A 12,743-nucleotide genomic window follows, 5' to 3' on the forward strand; every position below is an offset into this window, starting at 1 on the left:
ATCTGGAGGACGGGGAGAAGGTTCCATGATGTCACATGCTGCACTTATAATGTTCTACTAAAAAGACTATAAATATGGGAACAGATATTAATAAAATCTGTGTTATTCTCTGCAGATTCTTGTAGCAGGAGATCAGAGGAGAATCTTATATCTTCAGATTATAAAGCAGATGATGATATCACACAAGATACATATGAAGAACATTCCATTATCCCAGATACACCCTCAGCCCTTCACAGCCAAGATCTGTCATCTCATCCTTATATACAGGTCCTGTCTTCTCAGTCCTCACAGGATGTTCAGCAAAATAAAAGCCACAGAAGGGATGTTGGACATCAAAGAGATTGTACAAGGGGGAAGCAATATTCATGTTCAGTATGTGGGAAATGTTTTATCTATAAATCATATCTTGTTAAACATCAAAGAACTCACACAGGAGAGAAGCCATTTTCATGTTCAGAATGTGGAAAATGTTATACTCATCAGCCAAGTCTTATTAGGCATCAAAAAATTCACACAGGAGATAAACCATTTGAATGTTCAGAATGTGGAAAATGTTTTACTCAGCAATCAAATCTTTTCAGACATCACAGAACTCACACAGGGGACAAGCCATTTTCATGCCCAGAATGAGGGAATTTTTTTTTTAGTAACTCGCAGGTTGTTGAACACCAGAGAACTCACACAGAAGAGAAGCCTTTTCCGTGTTCAGTATGTGGAAAATGTTTTATGTGGAAATCGGATCTTGTAGAACATCAAAGAACTCACACAGGAAAGAAGCCATTTCCATGTTCAGAATGTGGGAAATGTTTTACTCGGACAGCAGAGCTCACACTGGAAAGTAACCTTCCATCTTGTGAAATAGTACAAATACTTCACCCATTGCAGTCCGAGTCATAAGAGAGAGCAATAAACTAACATTGAAAAAGTATAATTATAAAAAAATACTCAACCAGGTACTAGAATATTCTACCTTAATGTATATAAACTGGTCCCAAACCTTGTTACAAATATTAAATAAAAATTTGCTTTTCAATATTAGTTTCTTCTCCATCCAATGGTTATAATCCATGGGGAGCTGCTGCTGATTCCTGATCTCAATAAGGTGGTCATGGCAGTGTGTAAGGCAGTGTTTCCCAACAAGGGTGCCTCATAGTGATGGATGTTTACAGTGGGGAATCCACCATGGAGGGGGTGGGGCGTGACGGCACGATAGGGCGTGTAGTTACATCACATCTCCCGCCGCGGGAACCCAGACATATTGTTTAGAATTCCCGGTGCTGCATGGAGATCGGGGGGGGGGGGGGGGGGTTCACAGCGGTGGGATACTCTGCTGCTAGACATCTTATCCCCTATCCAAAGGAGAGGAGATGTCTGATCGGGATGACACGCCACGCTCCTCCATTCATGTCTATGAGAGGGACTGTTCCTGCCGACACGCCCCCTCCCATAGACATGAATGGAAGGGGCGTAGCGTGACATCACAAGGGGGCGTGGCTGTGACATCATGATCATGGCCTCCGAACGTTCTGAAGAAAATGTTCAGAACGCTGGAGTGCCCCTTTAAGAACAGTGACCAACGGCAGCTGCTGTGGGACGGGTCTTGCAACACACCCGTGGACTGCCGCCAACACACTAATGGGTCACGGTACCCAGTTTGGAAGGCCCTGCCCTAGGTTTTGGTGGGGAAATTATGTGGCTCGGGGGGGGGGGGGGAAGACTAGGGGGGTTGGTCAATTATGAGGCACAGGGCCTGATAAAGGGGGGAAAATTATGTCACTGGAGGGTTAACAGGGAAGGAACAACGTGGCATTGGAGGGATCAAGAGGGAGAATGAAATGGCACAAGGGGTATGAAATGGTTGAGGGGGTGATGAAGGGGGGAATGAAAGTGCACAAGGTGGTGAGAAACCCATTTATAGCGCTGATACTGGTATCATGTCGTAGGACGCGCAGTTTAAATTGGACATGGGCCTGTCACTTATGTGGAGCCTAAAACTATATGTATGTGGGCACAGAGTGGGCGTAGGACTAGCCCCTCCCTCCTCTAGCACCTCTTTTTTGTGGCTCTGCCCTCAGCCATGGCCTGTGCCCCTGATCTTTTAACTTTTTCAGGACGTAGGGCGTATGCATACGCCCGTGGGAATTCCGGTTCCTGCCGCTAGCCGGTGGGGGACCGGAACGGGATGCCTGCTGAAATGATTCAACAAGCATCCCGGCACATTGCTGAGGGGGTCCATGTCGGCGATCGCAGAAAATCGCATTTCAATTCAAACATGCGATTTTCTGCTATTCCAGGCTGATGGGGTCTCTGTTACCCGATCACCCGGAAAATAGGGATGATTGGAGCTGTCAGTGACAGCCTCGATTATCCTGAGGGATAGGAGCGAGATTGCAGTGCTGCAATCTCCTATCCCCTGCCATTAGTCAGAAATTAATTCTGACCAATGGCAGCGCAAGACGGGGTTGCCATGGAAACCCCCCCCCCCCACTCTGCCCACCCCTGGATGTTGGGCAGTGCGGGGGGAGAGGATGGCGGTGGGTACCTGAACAGAAGATGCCGTGGGGACCGCCGATCATCGGTGGAGACTGCGGAAATCAGTGGCGCAGGTAGGGAAGCAATGGTGGGGGTCGGGGGGAGGAAGGGGGCAGTAAAGCGATCTTTACTGCTGCCCTTCTAGTGGTTGCCAAACTGCAACTCACAGCATGCCCGGACAGCCAAAGGCTGTCTAGGCATGCTGGGAGTTGTAGTTTTGCAACATCTGGAGGGTCACAGTTTGGACACCACTATTATAGTGGTGCCCAAACAGTGGCCCTCCAGGTGTTGTCAAACTACAACTCTCAGCATGCCTAGACTGCCCAGGCATTCTGGGAGTTATAGTTCTGTGACATCTCTCCCTTCAGATTTAGCAATTTTTATGAAAATTTTGAAAATTGCTGCTCTACTTTGAAGCCCTCTAATTTTTTCAAAAAGTTAAAATATGTCCATTTTATGATGTCAACATATAGTAGACATATTGTATTTGTGAATCAATATATAATTTATTTGGAATATCCATTTTCCTTACAAGCAGAGAGCTTCAAAGTTAGAAAAATGCAAAATTTTCATGAAATTTGGGGATTTTTCACCAAAAAATGATGCAAGTAACGACGAAAATTTACCACCAAAATAAAGTAGAATGTCACAAAAAAACACTCAGAATCAGAATAATCGGTAAAAGCGTCAGAGTTATTAATGCTTAAAGTGACAGTGGTCAGATGTGCAAAAAAAGGGCTCAGTCCTTAAGGTGAAAAAGCGCTCAGTCCTTAAGGGGTTAAAGACCCATCAAGGCCCCTGGTACTGGTGAAGGATGAATGGGTAAATTTACAGACTCATCTTGACAAAACTCTGCTGCCATCTACCGGGATGATGATGAGACAAGGGCGAGAAGAGGACAACGATCCCAAACACATAGGATACTCTCAAATGGTTCCACAGAACATAAAGCTCTATAAGGGCCGATCACATGACTTATATCCCATAGAAAATGTATGGAAAGAACTGAAGATCGTGATTCATAGAAGTGGCCCGCGGAACCTTCAGGATTTGAAAACAGTTTGTATTAAAGAATGGGACAAAATCCCCCCAGAACAATGCAGAACACTACAGTCTCCATACAGGAAGATGAAGACGTCATCACCAACAAAGGGTCTGTACAAAGGATTACAGAAATATCCGGAAGTCTTCAATACTTATCCCTGTATCATTTCACATATATTACACATCATTTCTGATATTATTTATTATTTATAAATCACTTAAATTATTACCAACATCTGCTGAAAGTTTCACTTCAATAGTAACATATATATATTTAGAGGAAAATGGTGACGTGTTCAATACTTTCAATTTCACCCGCTGGACAGCTCAGCTACATGTACATTACACATATACAGCTCTACTGTGTACACATACAGCTCAGCTACATGTACATAACATTACACATATACAGCACTACTGTGTACACATACAGCTCAGCTACATGTACATTACACATATACAGCTCTACTGTGTACACATACAGCTCAGCTACATGTACATTACACATATACAGCTCTACTGTGTACACATACAGCTCAGCTACATGTACATTACACATATACAGCTCTACTGTGTACACATACAGCTCAGCTACATGTACATTACACATATACAGCTCTACTGTGTACACATACAGCTCAGCTACATGCACATTACACATATACAGCTCTACTGTGTACACATACAGCTCAGCTACATGTACATTACACATATACAGCTCTACTGTGTACACATACAGCTCAGCTACATGTACATTACACATATACAGCTCTACTGTGTACACATACAGCTCAGCTACATGTACATTACACATATACAGCTCTACTGTGTACACATACAGCTCAGCTACATGCACATTACACATATACAGCTCTACTGTGTACACATACAGCTCAGCTATATGTACATTACACATATACAGCACTACTGTGTACACATACAGCTCTGCTACATGTACATTACACATATACAGCTCTACTGTGTACAAATACAGCTCAGCTACATGCACATTACACATATACAGCTCTACTGTGTACACATACAGCTCAGCTACATGCACATTACACATATACAGCACTACTGTGTACACATACAGCTCAGCTACATGTACATTACACATATACAGCTCTACTGTGTACACATACAGCTCAGCTACATGTACATTACACATATACAGCTCTACTGTGTACACATACAGCTCAGCTACATTACACATATACAGCTCTACTGTGTACACATACAGCTCAGCTACATGTACATTACACATATACAGCTCTACTGTGTACACATACAGCTCAGCTACATGCACATTACACGTATACAGCTCTACTGTGTACACATACAGCTCAGCTACATGTACATTACACATATACAGCTCTACAGTGTACACATACAGCTCAGCTACATGCACATTACGCATATATACAGCTCTACTGTGTACACATACAGCTCAGCTACATGTACATTACACATATACAGCTCTACTGTGTACACATACAGCTCAGCTACATGTACATTACACATATACAGCTCTACTGTGTACACATACAGCTCAGCTACATTACACATATACAGCTCTACTGTGTACACATACAGCTCAGCTACATGTACATTACACATATACAGCTCTACTGTGTACACATACAGCTCAGCTACATGTACATTACACATATACAGCTCTACTGTGTACACATACAGCTCAGCTACATGTACATTACACATATACAGCTCTACAGTGTCCACATACAGCTCAGCTACATGCACATTACACATATACAGCTCTACTGTGTACACATACAGCTCAGCTACATGTACATTACACATATACAGCTCTACTGTGTACACATACAGCTCAGCTACATGTACATTACACATATACAGCTCTACTGTGTACACATACAGCTCAGCTACATTACACATATACAGCTCTACTGTGTACACATACAGCTCAGCTACATGTACATTACACATATACAGCTCTACTGTGTACACATACAGCTCAGCTACATGTACATTACACATATACAGCTCTACTGTGTACAAATACAGCTCAGCTACATGTACATTACACATATACAGCTATACTGTACACATACAGCTCAGCCTAATGCACATTACACATATACAGCTCTACTGTGTACACATACAGCTCAGCTACATGCACATTGCACATATACAGCTCTACTGTGTACACATACAGCTCAGCTACATGTACATAACATTACACATATACAGCTCTACTGTGTACACATACAGCTCAGCTACATGTACATTACACATATACAGCTCTACTGTGTACACATACAGCTCAGCTACATGTACATAACATTACACATATACAGCTCTACTGTGTACACATACAGCTCAGCTACATGTACATTACACATATACAGCACTACTGTGTACACATACAGCTCAACTACATGTACATTACACATACACAGCTCTACTGTGTACACATACAGCTCAGCTACATGTACATTACACATATACAGCTCTACTGTGTACACATACAGCTCAGCTACATGTACATTACACATATACAGCTCTACTGTGTACACATACAGCTCAGCTACATGTACATTACACATATACAGCTCTACTGTGTACACATACAGCTCAGCTACATGTACATTACACATATACAGCTCTACTGTGTACACATACAGCTCAGCTACATGTACATTACACATATACAGCTCTACTGTGTACACATACAGCTCAGCTACATGTACATTACACATATACAGCTCTACTGTGTATACATACAGCTCAGGTACATGTACATTAGCTTTTCCAAGGCTTTTCCTGGACTCCAGAGCAGAGCTCCTCACACAGCCTGTCCTTGCTCTGTCAGCTGCCGAACTGGACAATCCCCCGCCCCTTTAAAGCCAGGATTGTGGGGAATGACCCCCACCCTACTCATTCCCAGTAAAGCCGTCCCAGGTTGGCCACACTTCCAGCCACACTACAGAACTATCGACTTGCTGCACCGCAGTAGACACTAGATAAATAATGTGGCTTTACTTCACCAAGGCCAGGAACCCTGGTGGCACATAGCGTCCATCAATCACCATCCCTTTCACCTTCTCACATACCCCCCCCCCCCCCCCTTTGTTCAAGCCTGAGGGGGTGAACACTCATGTAACAGTGTACCCGGGACATGGTATCGGCATTGCCAAGCAACCGAGTCCTGTGCTCAACTGTGAATTTAAAATTTTGTGGCCAGACACTTAATGGCCAGGTACTCTCCACTATACTATACCTGGTCTCGGCCGGGGCAAGTTTGCGACTGAGGAAGACAACGAGATGTTCTTCCCATTGACTTCATGTGAGAGTACAGCACAGAGACCTACGTCAGAGGCCTCGGACTGCACTATAAACTCCTTTTTGAAGTCGGAAGTCACTAGAACCGGAGACCCGCATAGGGCCGGCTTTAAAGCGGAGAAAGCCTGCTCTGCTTGTTCATTCCACCTCACCATTACCGACTTGCGTCCTTTCAAGAGGTCCGTTAAGGGCGCAGCAACTATAGCGAAATGGGGATGAACCTCATAATATCCCACCATCCCCAGAAACGGCCTCACTTGTCGGGTAGTGACAGGACGTGGCCAATTCCGTATGGCCTCCACTTTGTTTACCTGAGGTTTAACAACCCCACGCCCAATGATGTACCCCAGGTATTTGGTCTCTTCCAGACCAATGGCAATTTTTTTTGGGTTAGCTGTTAACCCAGCTTTCCTGAGGGAGTCTACCACGGCCTGCACTTTTGGAAGATGACTTTCCCAATCTGCTCTGTAAATGACAATATCGTCCAGGTAGGCTGAAGCATACCGACGATGTGGTCGGAGCACAATGTCCATTAACCTTTGGAACGTAGGGGGAGCACCATGTAGACCAAAGGGTAACACCTTGTATTGGAACAGGCCCTCTGGTGTAACAAATGTGGTTTTCTCCTTGGCAGCCTCCATCAAGGGTACCTGCCAGTACCCTTTTGTGAGGTCCAAAACAGAAAACGACCGGGCTTGTCCCAGCTTCTCAATAAGCTCATCCACTCTGGGCATGGGATACGAATCAAACTTGGAAACCTCCTTCAGTTTCCGGAAATCGTTACAGAACCATAACGTACCGTCTGGTTTGGGTATTAAGACTATCGGGCTAACCCACTCACTTTTCGATTCCTCAATAACGTCCAACTTCAACATTTGTTGTACTTCCTCCGCGATGGCTTGTCACCGCGCCTCAGGTACCCGGTATGGTTTCAACCGTATTTTCACCTGAGGTTCAGTGACAATGTCATGGCGATGACACAAGTACATCCCGGGAGATCTGAGAACACATCGGTGTTCCTACTGACGAACTCCATGACCTCCAGAGTTTGTGCAGTGGAAAGGCTGTCAGCCATCTTTACTGTGGCCGCCGCTTCCCTTGCACAAGACTGAGGGACAGGAACAGGAACCTCTACCCCTAATAAGTCTGGCCGGCGGCTGTCATTCTCACCAGTCTCCCTATTTTTTCAAGGTTTTAGGAGATTTACATGGTATACCTGCTCTGGCTTTCTTCATCCATGCTGGTGTACCTTGTAGGTTACTTCCCCTACCTTTTCAACCACCTCGTAGGGACCCTGCCACCTAGCCAGGAACTTACTATCAACCGTTGGTACGAGAACCAGAATCCGATCTCCTGGGTTAAAATTCCATACCCTAGCCTGATGATTATAAACCCTGCTCTGAGCTCGCTGAGCGGCCTCCATATGTAACCCTGACTAAGGGCAACACTGTTTCCATTCGTTCCCGTAACTGAGTGACATATTCAACTACACTTTTGTGCGGGGTAGGCTGTTGTTCCCATGCTTCTTTAGCTATGTCTAATAGTTCACGTGGATGTCTCCCGTATAACAGTTCAAAGTGAGAGAACCCAGTAGAGGCCCGGGGCACTTCTCTTACTGCGAACATGAGATAGGGCAGCAAAAGATCCCAATTCTTCCCATCTTTAGCCACCACTCACTTTAACATATTTTTTAATGTTTGGTTGAACCTTTCTACCAGGCCATCTGTCTGGGGGTGATACACCGAGGTCCGTAGCTGTTTTACCACCAAGTGTTGCACATTCTCACCCTGTACCTGATTTACCCGGTACACCATCCCTTGGTGAACCACAAAATGGGTATATACCGTCTCGGCCCCCGGTTGTTGGGGTGCATCTTCCACCACTAAGACATTTTCCCAGGCCCAAGACAACGTTGGGTCTTGGTGTTGGGTAGTACCAAAATTGCCCCCAGAGACGTTGAGGTCTGCCAACTCGGGCCCTGGAGGCAGCTCCTCTACATCTCCCACCATTACATGCAAGGGAGACGCTTGTGTGTCTTCTTCTCTGTGAGTGGTCACCCCTACCATGGGTACATCAGGATCAGATTCTCAAGGTTCTGGGGTCATCCCTGAATAAGGCCAATCTATTGGGGACAGCACCTGCCTCACAGGTTTGGGGGACTTTTATCTGGGGCCACAAAAACACATAACCTGGAAAGTCTCTCCCAATGATCAGTTTGTGAGGGAATTTTGTAGCCACAGCCATTTCATGGGTCCACTGGCCGGATGCGGGTGCTACAGTCACCAGGGCGGTGGGGTAGTCTCTCAAGTCCCCGAGTATGCACATCCTGTATAGTCTATGCGGGGTACCAACTCCGACCTCACCAGAGTCACCATGCTGCCCGAGTCCAGTTGTGCCTCCACCTCAAGCCCTCCCAACTCCACCCTGCACAGGTGTCCCGACTCTCCTGCCTTGGGGATTCCTGCGGCACATAGTCTCTGGGCATACATGGAGGGGCAGTGGGCAAAGTTCACGTCCATAGGTTCTCCCAGGTTAAGACAATTGGCCTTGACATGTCCCGGTTCATGACAGCCCCAACACAGCAACGGGGCAGGGTTTTTAGGTAATACCTCCCGGGGAACCCTAGGGACTAGTGACATCTTGGGCAAGGATGGGGTCCTCCGGGGTTTAACCGCCTCCTCCCACAGTCTGGTGGTGGCCTCATACCTTTCCACCAAGTCCACCATGCCCAGGGCATTGCTAGGGGATATCTGGCCAACCCAACTCCGGAGGGGAGTGGGCAAAGCCCTATAGAACATGTCGGCCAGGAAATGGTCAAGCATAGCAGAGGGGGACAGCAGGACCTCTGGCTGTAGCCACTTCTGGAGCTGCTGCAACAAGTCATAGTATTGTGGCCGGGCACGTTCAGCCAGCTTATATTCCCACTCCCTCACACGCTGGGCCCAGACCTACACAGTAACCCCCAGTCTTGCGAGTATTTCACCCTTCACCGTGCTGTAGTCTGCCGCTTGGTCATCTGGCAAATCAAAGTAGGCCTGCTGGGACTGAGAAGTCAGGAAGGGGGTGATGACCTCAGCCCACTGGTCATGGGGTAGCGTCTCCCTCTCAGCCCACTCTCTCGAACACCGCGAAATAAGCCTCTACATTATTGGCCGCTGTCATCTTTGGCATCGACATCCGTACAGCCTTCCGGGCGTCAGGGTAGGTCCTTGTCGCTGCTGCGGTCTGCAGCGCCATCATCTGCTGCAACAGTAGCTGGTTGGTCTCATGCAGGTGTGCTGTTGTTTTGCCATGGTCTGCTGGTGTTGCCTGGTGGTCTCCTGCTGGAGTGCCATGGACTGCTGTTGTGCTTGTATCAGCTGTCTAATCGCCTCTTCCATGGTGTTGGATGGGCCCTGAAGTGCAGCAGCAGCTTTCACCCAGGACATACGCTTCTGGCCTTCTAAATGTCCACAGAATTAAATTGCAGTGTCTTTATCATGCAGTTGGCCCTAGCAACACCATCAGTGGCTCTTGTCAACAGCGTACTGCAACTTCAACGCTGGCCTCACTGCATTGCCCGCATCCTCCACCAAATGTGAAGACTCGCTCTTGCAAATAGATGCGGTTGCAGTATTGAGGTAAGGAGACAGCGTTTTTAAATCAAAGTCCAGTGTTTTATTGACACTTAAATAAACAGCAAACACAGTCTTTAATGTAGGATAAAGGAAAACAGCATAACAAAGTTCACCTTCAATCTATTTGGTGTTTGTTCACACCTGGGGTTTGTGCGGTGTGGCACACAGCAAGGACTTTTCCTGACCTCCAGAGCAGAGCTCCACACACAGCCTCTCCATGCAGTGTCAGCTGCCAAAAGACAATCCCCCTCACCTGGTGAGGTAGGCTACCTTTTAAAGCCAGGAAAAAGCTGGCCTGGATTGTGGGGAATGACCCCCACCCTACACTTGGTCATTTCCAGTAAAGCCGTCCCATATGGGCCTTCCAGCCACACGACAGCCCTAGTGTCCAGCTGCATCAGCAGACACTAGAGAAAAACTCGGCTTTACTTCACCAAGGACAGGAGCCTTGGTGACACATAGCGTCCATCCACTATGATCCCTTTCACCTTCTCACAATGTGTAATGTACATATAGCTGAGCTGTATGTGTACACAGTAGAGCTGTATATGTGTAATGTACATGTAGCTGAGCTGTATGTGTACACAGTAGAGCTGTATATGTGTAATGTGCATGTAGCTGAGCTGTATGTGTACACAGTAAAGCTGTATATGTGTAATGTGCATGTAGCTGAGCTGTATGTGTACACAGTAGAGCTGTATATGTGTAATGTACATGTAGCTGAGCTGTATGTGTACACAGTAGAGCTGTATATGTGTAATGTACATGTAGCTGGGCTGTATGTGTACACAGTAGAGCTGTATATGTGTAATGTGCATGTAGCTGAGCTGTATGTGTACACAGTAGAGCTGTATATGTGTAATGTGCATGTAGCTGAGCTGTATGTGTACACAGTAGAGCTGTATATGTGTAATGTGCATGTAGCTGAGCTGTATGTGTACACAGTAGAGCTGTATATGTGTAATGTGCATGTAGCTGAGCTGTATGTGTACACAGTAGAGCTGTATATGTGTAATGTGCATGTAGCTGAGCTGTATGTGTACACAGTAGAGCTGTATATGTGTAATGTGCATGTAGCTGAGCTGTATGTGTACACAGTAGAGCTGTATATGTGTAATGTGCATGTAGCTGAGCTGTATGTGTACACAGTAGAGCTGTATATGTGTAATGTGCATGTAGCTGAGCTGTATGTGTACACAGTAGAGCTGTATATGTGTAATGTGCATGTAGCTGAGCTGTATGTGTACACAGTAGAGCTGTATATGTGTAATGTGCATGTAGCTGTGCTGTATGTGTACACAGTAGAGCTGTATATGTGTAATGTACATGTAGCTGAGCTGTATGTGTACACAGTTGAGCTGTATATGTGTAATGTACATGTAGCTGAGCTGTATGTGTACACAGTTGAGCTGTATATGTGTAATGTACATGTAGCTGAGCTGTATGTGTACACAGTAGAGCTGTATATGTGTAATGTACATGTAGCTGAGCTGTATGTGTACACAGTAGAGCTGTATATGTGTAATGTACATGTAGCTGAGCTGTATGTGTACACAGTAGAGCTGTATATGTGTAATGTACATGTAGCTGAGCTGTATGTGTACACAGTAGAGCTGTATATGTGTAATGTACATGTAGCTGAGCTGTATGTGTACACAGTAGAGCTGTATATGTGTAATGTACATGTAGCTGAGCTGTATGTGTACACAGTAGAGCTGTATATGTGTAATGTACATGTAGCTGAGCTGTATGTGTACACAGTAGAGCTGTATATGTGTAATGTACATGTAGCTGAGCTGTATGTGTACACAGTAGAGCTGTATATGTGTAATGTACATGTAGCTGAGCTGTATGTGTACACAGTAGAGCTGTATATGTGTAATGTACATGTAGCTGAGCTGTATGTGTACACAGTAGAGCTGTATATGTGTAATGTGCATGTAGCTGAGCTGTATGTGTACACAGTAGAGCTGTATATGTGTAATGTGCATGTAGCTGAGCTGTATGTGTACACAGTAGAGCTGTATATATGTGTAAGGTACATGTAGCTGAGCTGTATGTGTACACAGTAGAGCTGTATATGTGTAATGTACATGTAGCTGAGCTGTATGTGTACACAGTAGAGCTGTATATGTGTAATGTACATGTAGCTGAGCAGTATGTGTACACAGTAGAGCTATATATGTGTAATGTGCATGTAGCTGAGCTGTATGTGTACAC

At 45.6% G+C, this 12,743-nt stretch overlaps 1 protein-coding gene across 1 annotated transcript in view; it reads right to left on the minus strand.

Annotated features, from left to right (window-relative positions):
• LOC130297916 (uncharacterized) overlaps nt 1-12,743 on the minus strand; it is a 203,106-nt gene that overhangs the window by 37,266 nt on the left and 153,097 nt on the right. The window contains 1 exon segment of the mRNA XM_056550764.1: nt 8,862-8,897. Within this exon segment, the coding sequence (XP_056406739.1) occupies nt 8,862-8,897 (36 nt within the window).

Source organism: Hyla sarda (genome assembly GCF_029499605.1).
Source record: "Hyla sarda isolate aHylSar1 chromosome 1 unlocalized genomic scaffold, aHylSar1.hap1 SUPER_1_unloc_1, whole genome shotgun sequence".
NCBI lineage: Eukaryota > Metazoa > Chordata > Amphibia > Anura > Hylidae > Hyla > Hyla sarda.